The sequence below is a fragment of the Dermacentor variabilis genome, chromosome 2 (assembly GCF_050947875.1).
Source record: "Dermacentor variabilis isolate Ectoservices chromosome 2, ASM5094787v1, whole genome shotgun sequence".
Taxonomy (NCBI): Eukaryota; Metazoa; Arthropoda; class Arachnida; order Ixodida; family Ixodidae; genus Dermacentor; species Dermacentor variabilis.
This window is the reverse complement of record NC_134569.1, coordinates 273,141,123-273,163,274: the sequence shown is the minus strand read 5'-3', so window position 1 is coordinate 273,163,274 and position 22,152 is coordinate 273,141,123. Positions and strand designations below refer to the sequence as shown.

At 44.8% G+C, this 22,152-nt stretch overlaps 1 protein-coding gene across 1 annotated transcript in view; it reads right to left on the bottom strand.

Annotated features, from left to right (window-relative positions):
- LOC142571273 (monocarboxylate transporter 13-like) overlaps positions 1–22,152 on the bottom strand; it is a 682,600-nt gene that overhangs the window by 244,321 nt on the left and 416,127 nt on the right. Inside the window, exons 7-8 of the mRNA XM_075679507.1 lie at positions 9,399–9,424; positions 3,823–3,826 (exon numbers count right to left, since the gene is read on the bottom strand). Coding sequence (XP_075535622.1) covers positions 3,823–3,826; positions 9,399–9,424 — 30 coding nt within the window. The remainder of the gene's footprint in view (positions 1–3,822; positions 3,827–9,398; positions 9,425–22,152) is intronic.

Below are 22,152 nucleotides of genomic sequence, written 5' to 3'. Positions count from 1 at the left end.
CTTTAACTCCTTCAGCGAGCTTCGTCTGCCCCCGGGGAAAATGTCACAACACTGCGTGGCTGAGCCAGAGAAAGAAGAAGTAGAGTGTGCGCGCGTGATCTCGGGGTACTCTGCGCTGGCTGGGCCTGGCCCGTAGCTTCCATCTCGGACCTCGTTTCACCTTGTAAATAGACATCATTCGTAACAATATTATCGTCTTCGGAAAGGGCTGACAGGAGCACACAGCTAACCTTGCCGCATTGCTGAGGCGCTTTAAAGAGGTCATACTCAAACTAAACAGGAAATGTGTCACAAGGGCAAGAGAAAACAGTATTTTTCCTCTGGGGGAAAAGGTCCTCTCCATACAGGACACTCTTGCGCCCACGAACGCAGCCTGCCTTCGATCTTTCCTGGGACTGGTCGAATACTACGCTAGGTGCATTCCCAACATTGCCGAGATATTCGAGCCAATCCTATTTCTTCTGAGAAAGGGGTAGTCATTCGTTTGGCCTAACGAGATAGACGCCAGTTTTTGAAAGGTCAGAAGGCACTGGCGTCCAGCCCCATACTATGAATATTCGATGCAGCTCTTTCAGTTGCTTCCCCTGACGCTTCCGACTGCGGGTGGTGTGGTTCTACAGCAGATGGATGGACATGGAGTTCACAGCGTCGCCTTCGCGTCTCGAGTTGTTTCACTTGCAGAAAGGAAATATTTAGTAGGAGAACGTGAAGCACATGAGTGTGTTTCGGCGTGCGACAGGCGGCACGTGCACCTGGGGGGGATGCCACTTCACGCTACTAACTGACCACCAAGCCTTGGTAACATTGCTTTCAACTCAAGGACCAAGGAAATTTTCCTTAGTAATAGGCGCTCTACACGATGGGCAGAGCGCCTATTACCATACAGCCATACATTCTAGTATCGAAAAGGGTGCAAATATCAAGTATCTGATGTACTTTCACGTCTTCCTGTTTCATCTTCGCAGGAAGAAGAAACTTTATTAGACGAAATGGTTTCAGTTCTCCAAATTCCTTCTTGCATTACCAGAGAGCATTTTGAAGAGGCCCAGTTGAAAAACAGCGTCATGCAACAAACCAAGGCCTATATACAGTGGTCGTGGCCAGTTTAGAAATCCTTCACGGACATACTTCACCACTTCTTCAAGGTACAGGACGAACTTTCAGGGATAAACAACTTGACCTTGCCTGGCGAACGGCTTGTGGTTCCCGAATCACTTACGCCACAAGTAATTGTTGCTGCTCAGGAGGCTCATCCTGGAATGGTGCGAGCAAAAGCGCGGCTGTGAGAAATATATTGGTGGCCAACCATGGACCGCCAAAGCGAGCTAGCGATGTGCAGCATATACCAGGCAGCAGACAAGAGCACCATAGTGACTGCTGCACCATTAAAACCGGTCCCCTTTCCAGACCAGACCTGGCTGTAGCTGGGCATGGACATTGTCGGCCCATTTGAGATAGCGCCACACGATTTCAGACATGCAATACCGCTGGTCTATTACTATTCCAAGTGGCCCGAAGTATACTTCTGCAGCGATACCGCATCCCGCGCAGTAACAAGCTTCTTCTTGCCTGTGTTTGCGAGCCAAGACTACCCGGATGAAATTGTTTGCCATAACGCACCAGTTTCATCTCGGGAGCTCGAAGCTTTCCTGCAAGATGGCGGTATTCGCATGAGACATTCGTCCGAGTACTACCCGCAGGCGAACGATAAAGTACAGCGATTTAACGGATGTATTAAAGACTTCATTCAAGTGGCAACACTCGAGCAGCGTCCCTTCCCATTGGACCGCCAACGTCCTGCAGATGGCCACCAGAGATCCGAAGCGGGACATTCGAATGTCCTTCGGACATATGTAAGGAGCCTGTGGATCAATATTGGATATGCTGTCCCATGCACACGAATTGAGGTTCATATAAGCGTCCCACGAGCGACATAAAGGGATATTGGGATGTCCAAGCGATGTGTAAATATGAATTATTCTTATTGATTAATGCCTAGTACGTCCTAAGGTAATTTTATCAGGATTTCGGACGCTACTGGGACATTTTGTGTTACCTGCCGTCCAAAGGACATTTGTGCGAAATTTGGGGCACATTTGGCTGCGCATGTGGTATATCCATAGGACGTTCATATTGATTATAAATTAACATCATAGGGACGTTCCTCACAATGTGCCCTAGTAGTGCAACAGGCTTGCTGCGTTTTACATTCCCTTAACAAAACTTGGTTTGATTTTGTGTTGACGTGTGGGGTAATAATGAAAAGGAAATGCATGGTCCTTGAAGATCCGTCCTAGATGTCCAATAAGGTGACCAAACATTTTAGTCATGCAAAAGCTTAAGTACCAGGAGACAGGCCAACAATACACCCACCGCATCTCAAAGCATGCTAAAATAGGCTCCAATGCTGCTAAGCATTGCGCACATAATTCCCTGCTACGGTAAGCTAATACGTTACATGGAACTTGATAAAACTGCAATTATTCAAAACACATAGACATGCAAGCTCAACTTTCTTGGGGCTAGCAGGAACAAAGCTACCTCACTAAGTTATGCAGGCTACTGAATTGTTTGACAATCTGAATAAAATGGAGCATTTATTTCAATAAAACAGTTGCAGGAAGATCACAAGTTCAACTCTCAAATACGCTCAGCAGTTTTCAGTAAAGCGCATCAATGCAAAACAAATAAAATGCAATAATTTCATCATACATGCTCAGGAATAAGGAGTTTTTAGGATGCAGCATGGTTAGCAAAAGTGGGCATCAATTAAACTGTTTACAAATGTTCTTTGGGTAGCAAGCAAATTTTAGAATTCGCAGTGGGGCCCCTACAGAAGTTACGATGTTACTGTGGGTCCACTTTCGTGGTCGCAGGCCCACCAATGCAATATTTGCTGAACTGATCAGATATGTTAGATACTTTAGGTTACCAGAACCTTGCTTGCTTCCCCTCAAAACCAAACTGATTTCACACATACTAGAACTTACTTGATACTTGCTGTAGTTGAGTGGTCACAGATACAAATTCAGTCTAAGTGTTCACAGGCTTGAAGGCAACTAAGCAAGTAAACAGAAGCTTAATGCAACCTTTTCGTGGTCGCAGCAAAATATTTCTGAAGCCATCACAGGTAGCTTGGCGACTACACATTTAACTAAAGGCCTGCAGCATGCTCGCTTCAGCAGTCATAGACACAAAAATTCATTATACGAGTTCACCTGTACCAAAAGTTAACAGAGGATTTGTCTCCCCTTGCTTCAGCGGTCACACATTTATACAAGTTCATCCTAAAAATTTCTGGGTATTGGACAGCCTCGATGGAAGTTACCTGTGGAAGAGCGTGGCTGTTCTTCCATTGCAGCAGATACAAATACTCCTGAAAAGATCACATGCATCTTGGCGACTAAACATTTTACTAAGGCTTGCTGCAGGCTGGCTTCAGTGGTCGCGAACAATTACATTGCAGATCACATGTACTAAGACATTTCGTGGGTCATTTCTGTGGACTTGCTTCTACAGTAACAGAGGCAGAACCTAACCCAGAGTTTACGGGTACGTCAGCCCATAAGAAAGTTACCACACGCTGCGTGTAGCCTTTCATCCATAGTTGCAGATGCAGAACAGAAGAGATCACGGGTACGCTACACAATTTACTTTTCATCGTGGAGGATCAGGTCTACTTGTCGTAAACACAGAAATTCCCTGTTAAGATCAGAGGTACTAAGAAAGTTAGCAGATTTCTGTGGGCTTGTTCTTGTGCCGGTCATCAACGAAGAATGACGGCGACCTAAAGTGACACCAGACTGATTGCAAGAACACAACATGGCTGCATAGTATGCAAAAAAAAAATTTGAAATATGTACGAAAATTACTATCCACCATGTGCGTGTCAACAACCTTTTAACAGCAATCTGCTGGTTCGGACAGCAAGTTTGCTTCCTTGTGGCTTTGTACAAACTTGCTGAGCTGCAGTCACCAGAAAAGAAGTAATAATTTCGACTCTGCGCAGCGGTAAAAAGAATACTCGTAGTGTCTGCGTCAGCATAGCTTTGTCAAAAGAGCGGATAACCGTAAAAGATGTCGCAGTTTCACCGTAAAAGCGATGCAGTCACTGCGACAGCAAATTACCAAACAGCTAAAATTAAGCAGCTGCACGTGTCATCGCCAGTGTATATTACAGCAAGCCTTCGCTTCCCTGGTAAATTAACAAACATGGCGTCATCGCAAAGCCAAACATGAACACATCTTACTGACGGCTGTAGGAACGCTGGCGTGATAAAGCGAAGGATCAGCGACAAGCGATCGCTTCTTGCTGCTTCCAGCCACAATGCATTTCCGTAGCCAAGTTTACGCCGCCGTTGACACTACAGCTACGCAGGAACAGCCGCTCACGAATGCAAAACCCATCGTGGCGCACGCTCGCATCAGCGGAATTTCGTCAGGAGTTTCCCTACGATTTCTATCGCAATAATAACAAAAATGAAACGAATGTCCACATACAGCTTCAGTAAGGATACAGTGAAAATATAGGGATGCAATAGTCTCGTAATCCTGTCCAAAGCGTTGTTCACACATGTCAGCCCATACGCTGACCTATATGATAGAAAATTCGAAAGCAAAGAAAACTGAAGCAGCATGGTTGGTATGCCGTCCTGTGTGAGAGGTACTGCCAGTGAAATACAAATGCCTACAATAGTTCCGTTATTCGTCCCTTCCACGGTTTTACGCTTACTCTTGCAATCGCGGTTAAGCAAAGAAAACTGAAACAGTGGACGATGCTTAAGCGACACGGTAAATCACCTAACAGGAATTTCAATAACAGTCAACAGAGACAAACGTTCCTCATTACGTCCGCTTCCAGAGTCGCGACTTTCGATGCCGACCCTACCGCAAGTCTGTGCAATACTGCAGAACCTGTGGAAACACGGGACACCGCCACGATGTCTGCCGAAGACTGTTGCCAGCCTTCTGCTCTAAATGTGGCAAAACCGATCAACTACCCTACCACGAGTGCAAACCCGCATGCAAGTTATGTGGAGAAGGGCACGAAATCGCAAGCAAAGATTGCAAGAAAAGACTGAAACCCAACCCGCCGCCATTCAACATACGACAGCAACACATCGACAGGCTCAAATTGAGAGACAGTCGCTGGAGCTCCCGTGGCGAACAATTCCCATATTTAGGAAGCTCAACCACCAGCTTGAGGGGCAGTGATGGCAGCACCCCCAAACGAAGTAGATCTAGATCTATACTCCGATCGCCTTCCCTATCACGTTCGCGCTCGCCCAAACGCGTGAGCTACGCGGATGTGGTAAGCGGATCCAGTGGATCGAGAACAACGAGCAGCTCCATATTCGTGTCTGCCGAATCTGCGGCCCTTCAGTCTCTCGAAAATAAGGTGCGAATTCAACAAAACACGTTACACAATCAAAACAGTCAACTACAAAGCCAACAGGCCCTCATCGACCAGCTAATCCAATGTCAACAGATACAGCAAGACAACATAAACAGGCTTCTACAAAAGTGCGAGGAGCAAAAAGATATCATTGATAAACTGCAACAGAGATGTGCGAATGTCCAAGAGAACATTGCACAGCCGCGACCCTCACTTCCCGACGCAGATGTGCAATCCGTAGTTCACGCAAGATTCCAAATCCTCCAAGAAACTCTCATGAAAAGTACGCACGACACAATTGAGAAAATCGTCTAGCCAGCAATAACGAATTTCGTCGCAAGTATAGCCAATAAGGTCACTGTGCTAGACACCAAGGTGGATGGACTTGCAGCGCAACAAAACAAGTTCATAGCCCACATCAAGAAGACGTATCTAACAAAACAGCACCTCAACACGTCACTAAATGACATTCAGCCCGACAGAAACCGGCCGCGAGCAAGCGGCCGAAGTGCCTCTCGTTCAGTTTCACCTACGCGCGAGCGCCGGCAGGGAACAGAAACAACCGAAGATGGCGGTCCCTAATCACAGGACTACAAATGCGTTCTCGACTATCCGCATATAGCAATGGAACTGTCGTTCCTATCGACGACGGCATGCTACCTTACAAGAATTTGTCAAACAAGACCCACCCGACCTCATAGCGCTGCAAGAAAGAAATACACAAAACGTCCGGCTACAAGGGTACAACGCCCCCGTACAAACAAAACACACGGCTATCCGGAATGTCACTGTACAGGAATTGGAACCCGTCAATACACCAATCGAACGCATCTTAATCGAAATCATACCGGAGAGGAAATCGCTCAAGAGCGTATTTGTAGTCAGTGTGTACAGCCCTCCCAGGGACCCCCTTTCAGACTTCGACAACCTTGTCCAAGGAATTAAGAAGCCCACTGATGGTCATCAACTCGTTATAGTAGGGGACTTCAACACCCCACACATGGCCTGGGGACACCAGAACACCACGAAGAAAAGAGCCCGAGTGCACGACACTGCACAATAGCACAGACTCAACATATGGAATGACCCACTCCAAACAACGAGGATAGGTAATAGTGTCTCCAGAGACACAAACCCGGATCTGACCTTCACGCTAAACGTGCCCTCGGCAGAATGAAGTCGACTCCCAGAAACTCTGGGCAGCGATCACCAAATCCTCCAACTAGCCGTGGCTCACACTCGCAAGCCCACTAGGCTTGGAACGACCCGAGTAACGGAGTGGAAGTCATTCAGAGACATGCTAAATGTGGAGACCACCATCGATAACATGGATGACTGGCTGAGGAAAGTCCTCTACACGGCAGAACGTCACACGAAAACAATACAGCTGAATGAAGTAGTGCAAGCAGTCGACACGCACCTCCTCCACCTCTGGGAAGCCAGAAGAGCTCTGCTCAAGAGTTGGAAGAGACAGAAGTTAAACACGAAATTAAAGAAGCAAATTGCCCTCCTCACCGAGAAAGCACAGGCATACGCGGAGAGATTAGGAAGACAGAACTGGCACGCATTATGCCACAAACTTCAGGGAACCCTGAGCACAAAGAGGACGTGGCATCTCCGGCGCGCCCTTCTCGACAACGGCCCTACGAAGACGCAGCAGCGACATAACCTCTGTAGGCTTGTGCACAACCACGCCGGATCGGAAGAGAACCTCCTCCGAGAAATTCAGAAGAAGCTGTCCGGCGACCCACCCGTTAATACGAGGGCACATGACAAAGTTTACGGTGGGAAACCAAACCCCGACCTTGACCAAACCTTCACGCATGCTGAACTCTCTGCAGCACTATCGACGCTCAGCAGAAACACCAGCCCGGGCAAAGATCGGATCATGAACAAGCATCTTCGGAACCTTCCGCAGCAGGCTACCACAGCCCTGCTCCAGTACTTCGATGCATGCTTGGAGAAAGGAAAGCTACCGGCTGCGTGGAAGCACTCGGAGATTAATATGATCCCCAAACCAAATAAACAGCTCAGCATCGAGAATTTGCGCCCTATTTCTCTTACCTCGTGCATAGGGAAGCTTTTCGAGCATATTATTCACAACCGGCTAACCTTGTACCTCGAAGACAACGGATATTTCCCAAACACTATGTTCGGTTGCAGGCAGAACCTGTCAACGCAGGATGTCTTCCTTCTACTCAAGGAAGACCTCATTGACCACCTGAGTTCCAGAAGCAAATAATCGATTTTAGCCATCGACGTAAAGGGAGCTTTCGACAACGTCAGTCACGAAGCTATCCTCTGCAACCTCGAAGACCTGGGCTGCAGTTTTCGGACGTACGACTATGTCAAGAATTTCCTCACGGGCCGCACGGCCACAGTTGGAATATACAACCTGCGCAGCGACAGCTTCCGACTACCGAGCAAAGGCACCCCACAGGGCTCGGTCACATCGCCGTTGCTCTTCAACGTCGCAATGATCAATCTACCCAGCCTCCTCGACGCGATACCAGAAGTAAGACACGCTTTCTATGCAGGCGATATCGCGTTATGGACAAGGGCCTCAAACAGTGGAACACAAGAAACATGCCTACAGGAAGCAGTAGATACCATCGAGAGCTACTTGCAGAGATGCAGCCTCCGCTGTGCTCCGGAGAAGTTCGAACACCTCGTCCTCAAGTCAAGAACGAGAGGCAGACCACCCGGCTACAATGAACCCGATCCTAACGCCACCCTCAATGGAACGCCCATTCCAAAAGTGGAAACCCTACGAGTTCTGGGGCTACACATACACAAAGACGTGTCCGGGGCGGCCACCCTCCCGCAACTACAGCGAACGCTATCACAGCTCACGCGTCTCGTCAGGAGAGTTGCAAGCCATTGAAGCGGACTTAAAGAACAAGACACGCTACGCATGATGCAAGCACTCCTCACCAGTTGAATAACGTACGGCACGCCCTACCTCGCGCTGAAGAATGTAGAGGTAGAAAAAATTAATATTCAAATACGGAAAGCCATCAAAATCGCCCTGGGCCTACCATCTATGGCTTCGACTACGAGACTTCTCAAGATGGGCGTACACAACACCTTGGAAAAACTAGCTGAAGCTCACAAAGACAGACAATTAGAACTATTCAAGCTCACGCCCACCGGAAGATCAGTGCTGCAACGGCTGAGCTACGGTGAAACCTTTATAGCCACCACGGACCGAAAAGAAAGAATTCCTTCAAATATCCACGAATCCCTGTGCATAGCCCCAATTCCACGCAACATGCACCCCACGTACCACAAGGAAAGAAGACAAGCCCGAGTGGATGCTCTACCGCGAAGACACAGGTAAGATCCGGACGCCAGATACACCGACGCAGCCAAATACCCGCAAAGAAACGCTTACGCCCTGAGCGTCGTAGATCCTCAGGGCAGAGAGCTAGAGTCTGCCACAGTCCATGCACAAAACCCCGAGACTGCAGAAGAGACGGCGATTGCCCTAGCAACTACCACGTGCATGGATGCAGCTGTCATTCTCCTATTCTCAAGCAGCCGTCAGGATCTACGCTAAGGGTCGCGTCTCGACAGAAGCACTGAAGATATTGAAGCACCGCAGTACTTCGATCCCCTACACCTACGTGACATGGGTTCCTGGGCACGAGGGGCTGGAGGGGAACGAAGCGGCACAAGCCGCGGCCCGAAGCCACACCTGCCTGGCCAACCCTTTCTACGCTCGAGACGCCCGGTCTGCGTCAGCGGAGGCAGAGGCCGTACCCATCACGTACTCAGGGATCCTTCAACATCACAGGCTGGAACGCAGGGTGTGTACCCACCACCTCACCCAAAGCTCAACAAAGAAGAAAGCACTACACCCGGAAGACTGCAAAGTAATTCTTACATCCACGGAATCATCGTGCATAGACTGTACCCAACGCTACAAGGATACCACTGCCCAATGTGCGGCATACCGGACACCTTAGCGCACCTGATCATCGAATGTCCTTGGCATCTAGACAAAGACGCATTCCCTTCGCCGAGAGACTGTTGCAACGCCAGGCAAAGCGAAGACCTCATAGAAACGTGAGAGGCCAAGCTCGTCTACGAGGACCTGCAACAACAATGATGCCTGGTCGCCAGGGCCAAGGAGGCAGCGAAGGCTTGAAGGTTCCTGGAATGAGGAGACCTCCCACCGAGAGTAGAACCGGGGCTTACCCCGGAATACTGTTTCCAAAATAAAGGTTGATTCCTCATGCTTTACGTGCTATAAACGCGATAAGATTATGAGACACACCATAGTGAGGGACACTGGAACAGTTTGGTCCATCTAGGGCTCTTAACGTGGATATATATCGATGTACACAGGCATTTTCGCATTTCGACGAGGTCGAAATGCGGGCGCCTTGGCCGGGACTCCATTACAAAAGATACGGTGGACAACCTGCGAAGGATCAATAGTCTAATTAGCGTAAACGTTTCGATCGTTACAGACAGCTGAGACGTAAGCTTGACCTCGCCATTATACCAGCATGCACCCGAGCATGTGTAAATAAGCAATACATTCACAATCGTCCAAAGTTTTGTTATCTCCAGAAGCGCAAGTGAATGGAATTCTTTGGCGCGAACAATATACCGGCCTAGAAGTAATGTGAGAATTCAGCAACTTGGTCGTTAAACCATCACGTGCAGAAAATGCTCGGATCATGATGCAAGGACTTACAAAGGCTTAGTTAAGCCAACCTTACGTTGTTTTACGGTTGCTCTCACGATGGCGTGGTTACGCAAAGGAAACTCAAACAGCAGACGAAGGTTAAGCGACTCGCGTAACTAGCGAAGTCGTGTAACAGAAATTTAACTAACATTCAACAGAGACAAACGTTCCCCATTAACAAAAATATGACAGCGTGCGAACCAGCAAAAGTTTAATAAGATGCCTGTACGGCTGAGGCAGCTGAGAGGGGAAAGCTTGACCTCACAATCATACCAGCAAGCACCCGACAACGTGTAAGTAAACAGCAGTCCACAAGTCTCCCAAACCGTTTCGTTATTCCAAGAAACGAAGGTATACGGCAATGTTTTACAGAAACGGCGTGGAATAGTTGAGTAGCGCCGCCGACCAAACATCACATGCAACAAGTGCTGCGATCGCGACACGAATGCCCAAAAATGTTTAGTTATTTAAACCATAGCCGTTTTACAATCACTCAAGGCTAGACAGGACAAGCGCTAACATTGAACATAGCGTTTTGTGCGGAAGAGAAGCGTATATACGCAACTGATTCTGCTAAGGGAAAGAAGGACATAAAAGCTTAACCGAAACGCCACATGCCGGCATTCCACGAATTGATGCTCTGTAGTTGATAATGCCACTGACGCCCTGCTGACGCATAGACCACCTGCCCGTGCAATCTCAGATGCTTCCTAGATTTCTCTTGTCTGGTCTTTGCGGTGCCGGTAGAAATGACCGTCTTATCGAGCAAGGGATGGCAAGGTGGTTGTGCAACACACTTTTTACGACGGGCCGCCAGATGACCGTCTGTGGATATATTGCCACACTTTATTACTGTGCTCTTGGAGACGCACATTCAAACATCTGCCCGTTTGTCCAATTTAGTAGCTTACACACGGGAGTGGAATTTTGCACACCACTCCGCTCCTGAAAGGCACTTGAGCCACTCTGTGTTTAATTGTGCATTCAGACTTACACGTTCGAGTAGGGAAGCTCTCTTTTCAGACATCCAACAGCTTTTTCGGCGCCGTGAAAACCACTTGTACGCCAGATCGTTGCCCTACCATCCTTAGATTGTGAGACACCTTATGCAGGTAAGGTATCACGGCTAATTTTTCTGTCTTCCTTTCTTTCTTCCATTTTCCTTTTCTCTTCCGCTCTCTGCTCGTCGTTCATGCGTGATATAATGTTCTTTCTGCGATGCAAACCTTCAGCGACGAAGACGATTATACGTTTGGGATGACCCGCCGCCTCCAAACGCTCTACCTGCTTTTGTGCACTTTCTTCGACGGCACGTTGGCATGACTTGCAGATGGTGCAAATAATGAAAATGTATGCGCCATCAAAAGTTTGTCTTTGTTATTGTTGTTTTGGTGCAAAACGAGGAATTCGTCGGGTAAAGAAAGGGTATATTTAAATTTGATTTTGCCCCCTTGTTCCAATTGGTATTCGACTACGGTGACGTGAAATTATGTGTGCCATAAAAATTCGGAATTGACTATTTTTTTTATTTGGGCACTAGAATGCATTTATCAGTTACGGGCGTGGCAAACTTAAATTTCGTACGTGCGTTCGTTCGCCCATTGGCATTCGCTTGTGGTTTCATGAAAATCTATGAGCCATCAATACTCTCAATTTACAATTTTTATATTTGATCCAAAGAATATGTTGACGAGTTACAGGCATGGTATTTTCAAATTTCATAGATGAGCCTATGCATGTTCGTATTCGCTTGTGGTCTCATGAATATATATATGCACTCAAAAGTCTGAATTTACTATTGTTGTATGAGTGCAAAACGATGAGTTCAGTAACAGTGATGGTATTCTCAAATTTTATTGGTTCCGTCAAGTGCCTACAAGTACTCGTCTGTGGTGTTGTGAAACTGTATGGGCCATCAGAACTGTTAATTTATAAATATTGGCGCAAAACGATGAATTCATCAGGTACAGACGTGGTATTTTTCAATTTTATTATTACCCTCATGTGCGCATACGAATGCGTCTGTGGTGTCTTGAAAGAATATGCGCCACAAAAAGTATGAATTTAGTATCTTTGTGCAAAAGAATGCATTCATCAATTAGAGACGTTATTTGCTTAAATTTTATAGGTGTCCTGATGAGCCCGTTGGTATTCGCTTGTGGTGTTGCGAAACTATGCGTGCCATCAAAAGTCTGGATTTACAATATTTTTCATTTTTGAAAAAGAATGCCTTCATCACCTACAGGCGTGGTATACCTAAATTTCATAGGTGCCCTCATGTGCCCGTTGGTGTTCGCCTGTGGTTTCGTGAATCTATATGCACCATTAAAAGCCGGAATTTATTATTGTTAGATTGGCGTGAAACGATGAATTCATCAGTAAGAGACGTGGTATTCCTAAATTTTATGGGTTTCTTCATATGCCCATGGGTAGTCGCCTCTTGTGTCGTGAAACTGTATGGGCTATAAATAGCCTGAATTTACTATTATTGCATTGTTACAAAACGATGAATTAATCTGGTACAGACGTGGTATTTATAACTTTGATTACTGCCCTCAAGTGCCCGTTCCTATTCCTTGTGGTGTCGTGAAACTACATGCGCCATCAAAACGCTTAATTTACTATTTTTGTATTTGACATAGTGTATTCATCAGTTACAGATGTCGAATACTGAAATGTCTTGGTGCCCTCATGTGCCCTTTGATATACGCTTTTGGTGTCGTGAAACTATATGCGTCATCAAAAATCATATTTTTCTGCAAAATAATGGATTAATCAGTTACAGATTAGATATTCTTAAATTGCAGAGGGTGCCGTATGTGCCTGTAGTATTCGCTTGAGGTGTTGTGAATATATATGCGCCATAAAAATTCTGAATTTGGTATTGTTGTATTGGTGCAAAACGACGAATTCATCAGTAACAGACGTGGTATACATATATGTTATTGGTTCCTTCACGTGCTCATCGGTAACCACCTGTGGTGTCCTGAAACTGTATGGGCTATCGAAAGCCTGCATTTAGAATTTTTGTATTTGTGTACCGCCTACAACACGCTACTAGCGAATTTCCGCTAAGCACTGAAAGCTTTTATTTATTCTCATTTTCTTTTGTTTTTACACTACATGTAAGTATTGTCCAAGTTCACCGAAAATGTATCGTATTTCTCGCCGCGTTCATGGGTGAATCCGAAACCACGATGTTGGAATGTCGAGCAATGCTACGCCGTGTCACCTGCACACGTGCGACTCCGGAACAACGAGGCCGATACCATTTAGAAATCGTGCTGTAGTGAGTTATTCAACACGATCAGGAAAACACTTCTATCGCGGACAAATCACAGAAGTTTTTAGGCATGTAACATTTACAGAATGAGCTGCAATAACTTCCGAGGCGCGCTGCCGATTGTACCTCCTGAGATTCCCCTTTCTGTTATCAGAGAGAACGCATCGTGCACGTTATTATTATTCGAAACACGAATAGTAATAGGGGCTCTCTACCGCAGAGAAAAAAAAATAATTGTCGTGCGAAAGGACCAGAAAATATGATGAGAAAGTTTACAGTATCACGCACATCATCAGAAAAATGATGTAGCGACGACAGTAGCAAAACTCACAATTCAGATCTTCATCATGTGAAAAAGGTCGTAGTTCGCACCCATCTATTTCCTCTACATTCGCACTTATATTAGTTTCACGGGGTTTTCGTTTGTACTCATGAAGATCACGATCGCGCATTCGCAACTGCTAAATTACAAGTTTTTAAAGTGCGGCGGTAACAGGTACAAACAATGTCTAACCGACCGCAGACACATGTGCTGTAGCTTGAAGGAGCCGACGTATAGGCGCTTTCCAACCATAGAGAAAGGTCGTCTTCCAAGGAAGCCTTTCTTACGAGCGGCTCAGCACTATTGTAGCAGCCCGTCTCCCCACTCTGAGAATTTGCCCTTTGAGCGAAGGTCTCTGTCTAGGCATCCTTCCCTTATTTCGTGCCTCAGTCTAGGGTGGTGACTCAGTATCAGTTCCACCTCGTTAAGAATAACTTCTCCAATGTGTGACACAGGCAGCCGAGACTGTGAGTTGTTTGGTGTACCACCCTGAACACGCTACTAGTGAATTCCCGGTAAGCACTGAAAGTTTTTAATTCTTCCCGTTTTCTCTTTTTTTCTAGACTACATTTAAGCATTGTTCAAGTTCGCCGAAAATGTAGCGTATATCTAGCCGCATACGTACACGTGACTTCGAAACTACGATGTTGGAGCCATTGAGCAATACTGCGCCGTCTCACGTGCGCACGTGCGACTCCGGAACAGCGAGGCCGGACCGTACTTCTCGGCGACAAGGTAGCCTCCCCGCGTGAGCGATTATCTGACTGAGCTATGGTGAATGCTCGGTTGCCGTAGCCGGGAGTTCGAATTCCCCTATAAGTTTTTTTTTATGATGGTGAGCCTGAAATTCAATTCCTCCAGTGCAAACTTCTGCAGGCTTGGAGTGACGCCTGTAACTGGCAAAAGGTGGCGAGAGCGAGTATGGCTATACAAATCAGGTACAACCAAATTTGGAAGGCCCACAAAGCTTCAACAAGACACTCCCTCACCACATCAGGAATTGGCCTCCCTGGTGCAGTATTCGGCCTCCCCTTCCATATGGCTAACTCAATAACCCAATAGCCCTCAGTCCGCAGCAGCTAAGGAGCACCTAACCAAGGCGGCGCTCAGACCTGTAACGCAGCAGAGAGTTCTAAGAATTTCTGAACTGGGGCAGGCCGCCAATGGAAACTGACCCTTGCAACATCTAACACCCGAACCCTCTCGAGTGATGCTAGCCTAGCAGAACTCTTTTATGAATTCTCAGAAATCGTTTGGAATATCATCGGCCTTAGTGATATTAGAACTGGTGAGGCATATACACTGCTGAATAGCGGACATGTCCTCTGCTATAGAGGTCTACTAGATAAGAAGCAATTCGGCGTAGGATTCCTAATCCATCAGGACATAGCAGGCAACATCGACGAATTCTACGCATTAATGAGAGGGTAGCTGGAGTCATAATCCTACTTAATAAGAGGTATACATTAAAGGTAGTACAAGCCTATGCGCCAACGTCCAGCCACGATGATGAGGAAGTATATCAGTTTTATGAAGATGTTGAATTAGCGATGAGAAAAGTGCAACCTCAATATACTGTAGTAATGGGCTACTTCAATGCAAAAGTGGGGGAAAAGCAGGCTGGTGAACAAGCAATTGGCAACTACGGCACCTATTCTAGGAACTAGAGGAGGAATGCTGGTAGAATTCGCAGAAAGGAATAAGCTTCTCGTAATGAACACCTTTTTTATGAAGCGTAGGAACTGAAAGTGGACTAGGAAGAGCGCTAATGATGGACCAAGAAATGAAATTGACTACAGACTTTCTGGTGATCCCAGCATAGAGCAGGATGTAGAAGTGATAGGTAGGGTAAAGTGCTGTGATCCTACGTAAGTGAGGGCTAGGATTCACCTCAATTTGAAGAGACAAAGAGCTAAATTTGTAAAGAAGAAACAGGTCAACTTAGAGGCAGTAAGGGCTGACAAATTCAGCCTGGTACTTGTAAACAAATATGCAGCCTTAGAACCGAGAGATGATGATGACATAGAGCTAATGAATAAAACCGTACCTAGGTTGGCTTCAGATGCCGCAATTGAAGTTGAAGGCAAGGCACCAAGGCAACCAGCAGGCAAGCTTTCCCCAGTAACAAAGGACCCAATAAAGAAACGACAAAAGATGAAAGTGTCCTACTTAAGAGATAGCATAGAATTCACGGAATAGTCAAAACTGATCGACAAGGTGAAAATAAGGGATATTCGAAATTATAACGTGAGAAAGACTCAAGAAGCCGTAAAAAATGGACGGAGCCTGAAATCGGTGGGAAAGAAACTTGGCACAGGCCCAACCGAGATATATGCACTGAAAGATAAGCAGGGTATTATCATCAGCAATCTCGAAGATATCGTAAAATCAGCGGAAGGATTCTTTACTGACCTGTACAGTACCCAGAAGAGTCAGGATACCTCAATTAGAAACAATAATGAACAGGATACAGACAATCATCCTATACCTAGTGATGAGGTCAGAAGGGCCTTGCAAGACGTGAAACGAGGAATAGCGGCACGAGAATATGGAATAACAGTTGATTTACTCAAAGGTGAAGGAGACACAATGCTTCAAAAACTGGCGGCTATTTATACGAAGTGTCTATCGACTGCAAGAGCCCCAGAAAACTGGAAAAATGCAAACATTATAATAATGAACAAAAAGGGACACGTTAAAGAACTTCAAATTTATAAGCCCATTAGCTTACTCCCAGTATTATACAAAATATTTTCTAAAATAATCTGTAATAGAATAGGGCCAACACTGGACTTTAGTCAAGCAAGGGAACAGGCTGGCTTCAGGAATGGTTACTCTACAATGTATCACATCCATGTCATCAATCAGGTTATCGAGAAATCAGCAGAGTACAATAGGCCTCTCTATATGGCTTCCATAGATTACGGATACCAACAGTCATAGAGGCATTACGTAATCAAGGAGTTCGGAATGCTTACGTAAATATCATGGAAAATATCTACAGAGGTTCTGCTGCTACCATAATTCTCTACAAGAAAAGCAGGAAGATACGTGTAAAGAAAGGGGTGAGAATGGGAGAGAGCATCTTTCCAATGCTATTCACTGCGTGCTTGGAAAGAGTATTCAAGCTATTAAACTGGGAAGGCTTAGGAGTAAATATCGACGGCGAATATCTCAGCAACCGTCGGTTTGCCGATGACTGGTCTATTCAGCAACAGTGCAGACGAGTTACAACAAATGATTAAAGACCTTAACAGAGAGAGTGTAAGAGTGGGGTTGAAGATTAATATGCAACATGTACCTATGAGTTGAAGAATCGCTAACGCAGTCCCATAAATAAAACCTGGCTAAACCCCGTTGTCTCTTGACTCATTCCGCCCGGTTCGTTTAACGAGCTGTGTTTCAAACGTGATAGAAAATATCATCGACATTAGGCTGAAATAGCTGATAGAATCCAGCATTTGTCTTCCAGATCAAATGGCTGGCTTCAGAAAACGCAGATGTACAATGGACTGCATCTTTGACTTGGTAACCTTTGTTGACCGCAATATTTGTTGTGGGAACATTGCTGTTGCTGTCTTTATTGATATTAAGGCCTTTGACTCAGTCAGTCACCTTCCCGTCCTGCTTGGACTCTCAACTCTCGGAGTGCATGGCCGAGTCCTCAAATGGATCGCAAACTTCTTGAAAGACAGAAAGATAGATATAAATAGAAATGACGGCCAAAGCGACATATACATCATAAACAAAGTAATTTCGCAAGGAAGTCTATTAAGCCCACTTCTCTGCAATGCAGCAATATCAGGTTTACCAGCAGTGCTTCCAACAGACAAACATATCTATGTATGCTGATGACATTTGCATATGGACATCGAACAAGTCTCTAGACGTTGCCAAGCATCGGCCGCAGGAAACTTTGAACGCAATAGGCGATTATTTAGGAGAACGGGGCATGAAGATATCTTATGTCAAATCAGCGGTTCTGCCTTTTACAAGAAAAAAGGTAAGAAATATTGGCCTTTTACCATATGGCAATGAGATCTAGCTGGTTCAGAAACATCGTTTTCTCGAAGTGATTTTAGACGACCATATTCGATGGACTCATTTGACCACCCTGGAGCACCAAATTAGTTGTGCTATAAGTGTGCTCCGCCGAATCGCAGCCACGAAGTGGGGTGGAACAACTGCATCCCTGCTTCACGTCCACGCAGCACTTGTGCGTCAAAGAATTGCTTACTCAGCCCCAATATTGCACAAATTATCTGCGACATCCCTCCATCGGGTACAGCTATTGCAGGCTTGGAGTTTACAAGTGCGCCTTGGAGTCCCGCAAGCTACGTCCAGTCACCTCACTATTGCAGAAGTGCGGGAACCACATATGACGGTGATTCTCCGCCTTGAAACATGTCGACATCTCTTCAAAATTTCTACTCAGCATTCTGCACAACTTCCTCTCCCCCTGATAGAGAACCGTCCGGGCGCACAGATACACGCCTTGTTTCAAGAGCATCAATCGCGACTCCCACGATCACTTTTTCGGCCCTCAGACCGCTGCTACACACGATTGCTTCTGCAAGCGCTGAAAATAGAAACGTCAATTGAAAGGCTTAAAAATAAAAGTGACGTTTAAACATTAGCAGCAAAACAATAAGCGTTACATCACCTATTTGACAAGTACCAGGAACCTACTCATGTCTACACGGACGATTCTGTAATCAAAGAAAGTGCGACTGCAGCTTATGTTATACCATCCTTAGAGGTAGAGTACGCTTGTCGACTTGACTCACGTCGTTACCAACAATAGCGAAATTAGTGGGAATTCTCCAAGTCACTTAATTCATCGAAAGATGTGAGACACCAAGAAAGTGGGTAATTTGCACGGACTTCTTATCGGCTTGTGCATGTCTTGAAAATATTGGTGACAGTCAACTACACCCATGAATACCATACGCAGTACTGAACAGTTTAACTGAGGCTAATGAAAGGAAACATGAAGTGATATTACAGTGGGTCCCGGGTCATGCTAGTACAGCACGCAACGAACTAGTGGACTCATTGGCAAATGGGCCCATAAAGATGCAGATATTTTCTAAGCGAGTACGTGACACACGGATGCTTTTAAGGGAGAGTTCTAAGGAAGAAAGGCAGAAAAACATGAAAGTAAAGCTGCATTACGATAAATTGAGCATCAACGGGACTTTGGTTGGGCTGCTGAAAAAAGATGCCGCTTTAAGCTGAATAAATCAGGTCCTCAAAATTGACAGACTAAGCGCAAGCGTGGCTCTTTAGGAATACATAACGTAAATTGTAGGAGCATTATGAACAAGCGTACAGAGTTAGAGGGAATTCTTTCGTCATATAACCCAGATATCATTGTCTTGACGGAGGCATGCTTAAATGAAGAAATTTATGATAGCGAGTTCATTCCACTTGGGTATAGAGCATTCAGAAAAGACAGAGGTAGCAGGGGCGGAGGTGTAGCCATCCTTTTCAAGGATAACATTAAGCTCTAAAAAATGCCTGATTTATTAGGTGTTTAATGCATTTTTCGCAAGGCCTACAATGAAAATATTCGATATGTCATAGCTGTTCTGTACAGACGTTGACGTTTTGGATTCTTTGAAGCTATACATGAGCGAGCATGTGAAACTCGCTGACCGCATTATTCTATCGGGAGATACTAGTTTACCAAGCATTGATAGGGAAACGATGTCGGTCAAAAGTAATAACGACAGCTTAGGGGAGGCCATGCTGGACATTGCCTTTTCTTTTAATTTATTACAGTTAGTGGATACATGTACTAGAATACAGGGTAATTCTGAAACAATCCTGGACCTCTTTTTTGTAAGCGTCAGTAGTCATACTAAGTGTGATGTATTTCCCGGTATATCGGATCACGAGGCTGCGTTGCTAACAATAAATATTATGAATGGGAAAGACAGCTCTAGCGCTGTCCGATTCCGCAATTTCTCCCAAGATGGTGATGTCTCGATTATAGATACGCTTTCGTTTGACTTAGATTTTTTTCAGAGAATATTGTAGACGTGCAGCAACAATAGGGACGCTTTAAGAGTATTGTTAATGAATGCATTAAAAGATATGTACCAACTATTCCTAAGAAAAGAAAAAAAGAATCCCTGGATTTCCCGGGAGACGCTGAGATTGAAAAAGCAGCTCAAGAGGTTAAAAAATAAAATGAAAAAATCAAGTAGTGCTTCACCAGATCAACGGCGGAAATTTATCTCTCTTTCATCTAAAGTTCGAATCCAACTATCTACTGAGAAACAATGTTACTATGAAGAATCATTGCCTAAATTCATCACAGCGTCTCCAGATACATTTTGGCGGGAATTGTCACCGAAACATTACCAATGCGATGTATTTGAAGTTGATGGTATCCACTTGAATGAAGGAGAAAAAATTTCTAACTTATTTAATGAGCATTTCCACTCCGTTTTTACTTGTGATGATGGTGTCTTACCTATGTCTGAGAATTTTCTGCCCCCTATTGATGATGTATCAATAAGCGAACAGGGTATATTCCACATGCTTTTAAAACTTGATGAAAAGAAAACTTCAGGCCCAGATGATATACGCAACCTTTCCTAAAAAATGTTATGCCGAATGGGCTTCGAAATACTTGTACATTGCGTTTTTACGTTCCTTAGAAGAAGGTCAACTCCCGAATGACTGGAGGACAGCCCGAGTAATACCACTTCGTAAACACGGCGCCAAACAGTCTATAAAGAATTACTGTCCGATCTCTTTAACCTCTAACACTTGCAAATTATTAGAGCACATAATACATAAACATATCGTGGATTGCTTAGATACACATAACATCTTAACAAAATGCCAGCATGGATTTCGGAAAGGGTACTCAACTTGTACGCAGCTAGTTGCTGCCATCTATGATTTCGCCGTGTCTGTAAATAACGTAAAACAAATTGATGCAATTTTTCTGGACTTCTCGAAAGCTTTTGACAAGGTATCACACAGTAAATTGTTCTTTAAATTAAATAGTCTGCTTAGAAGCTCTCAGCTTGTCAATTGGATTTGAGCATATTTGAACAATCGCCACCAGTTTGCTGCATTCAAAGGCCATCAATCTAACCAGTTACCAGTGAAATCAGGTGTCCCGCAGGGCTCGGTCCTAGGGCCACTGCTTTTTCTTATGTATATAAACGACATGATAGAAGACATCGCTGTCAAATTAAAACGGTACGCGGACGACTGTGTTCTATATACGGAGGTTAATGATCAATCTGTTCAGGCATTGTTAAACAATGATATTCAGCGTGTTGCTTCTTGGTGTAAGCGGTGGCAGATGTGTATAAACTTCGACAAGACCGTTTTCATGCGGATCACTCGAAAGAAAAGGCCCTTATCGTTTCCGTATAATTTTAACTATGTGCTTTTGTCTGATGTGTCTGAATACAAATATCTTGGGCTATGCATTTCAAACAATCTTAGGTGGAACAAACATATTCACAACGTTACAGCGAATGCTTATAGAAAGTTATTCTTTTTAAGAAAAACGTTAGCTTTGGCTACCCCTGCAGTAAGAAGATTAGCATACACATCCATTGTCCTCCCATATTTAGACTATGCTGTTATAATATGGGACCCCTATACAAAAGGTAATATTCTGAAACTAGAGAATGTCCAAAAAAAGCCGTACAGTTCATTTAAAACAACTTTCGACACAGCTCAGTGACTGAACTACAAGATCGCGCTAACCTAACCCCGTTATCCGACAGAAACCGCTCATCACGACTAAAATTTTTATATCTATTAGTTAACGGGCACTTTAACGTCGACATTAGCGAATGGATTACATTTTCTTCCGGTTATTCAACACGCCAAAGACATGAACTAACAATAACACCTTTTCGTTCTCAAATGACTCTTTCAAGTATTCATTTTTTCCACGAACAGTCGCAGACTGGAATAACCTCAGCGTCTGTATCGTTCAAGCAGACTCTTTGTCAGCTTTCGCATCCCTTCTTGATGGATGAAACATAATTGGTTATTTTATAGTGACCTTCTATATGATATATGCATTGAGTGTTCCTCTGTTTCATTCGCACATTTGATAAATGCTTTGCTTAATTTTTTTGTTCGTTCATTACTGTGACCTAGGCATGCACATATATTTTGTTTGCCATTATGTTGTATTTTCTCTCATGTATTGTATCCCACCCTCCTAAAATGCCGGCGGGGATAGCAGTATCAATAAATAAAAAAATTAAAAATTCAACTCGTCCCTTTATCACCTATGGACACAAAACGGATATTGAGAGTATTAAAGAAAGACTTGTGTATGTCAAGATGGTTTCAGGAAAACACTAAGGAATCAGACCTTTACGAAGCAGACCCTCAACCAGCTGGATGTACAACTTTCTAAAAGCACCGAGATACTAATTTATCGACTGCGCCTTGGAACAGCATATACC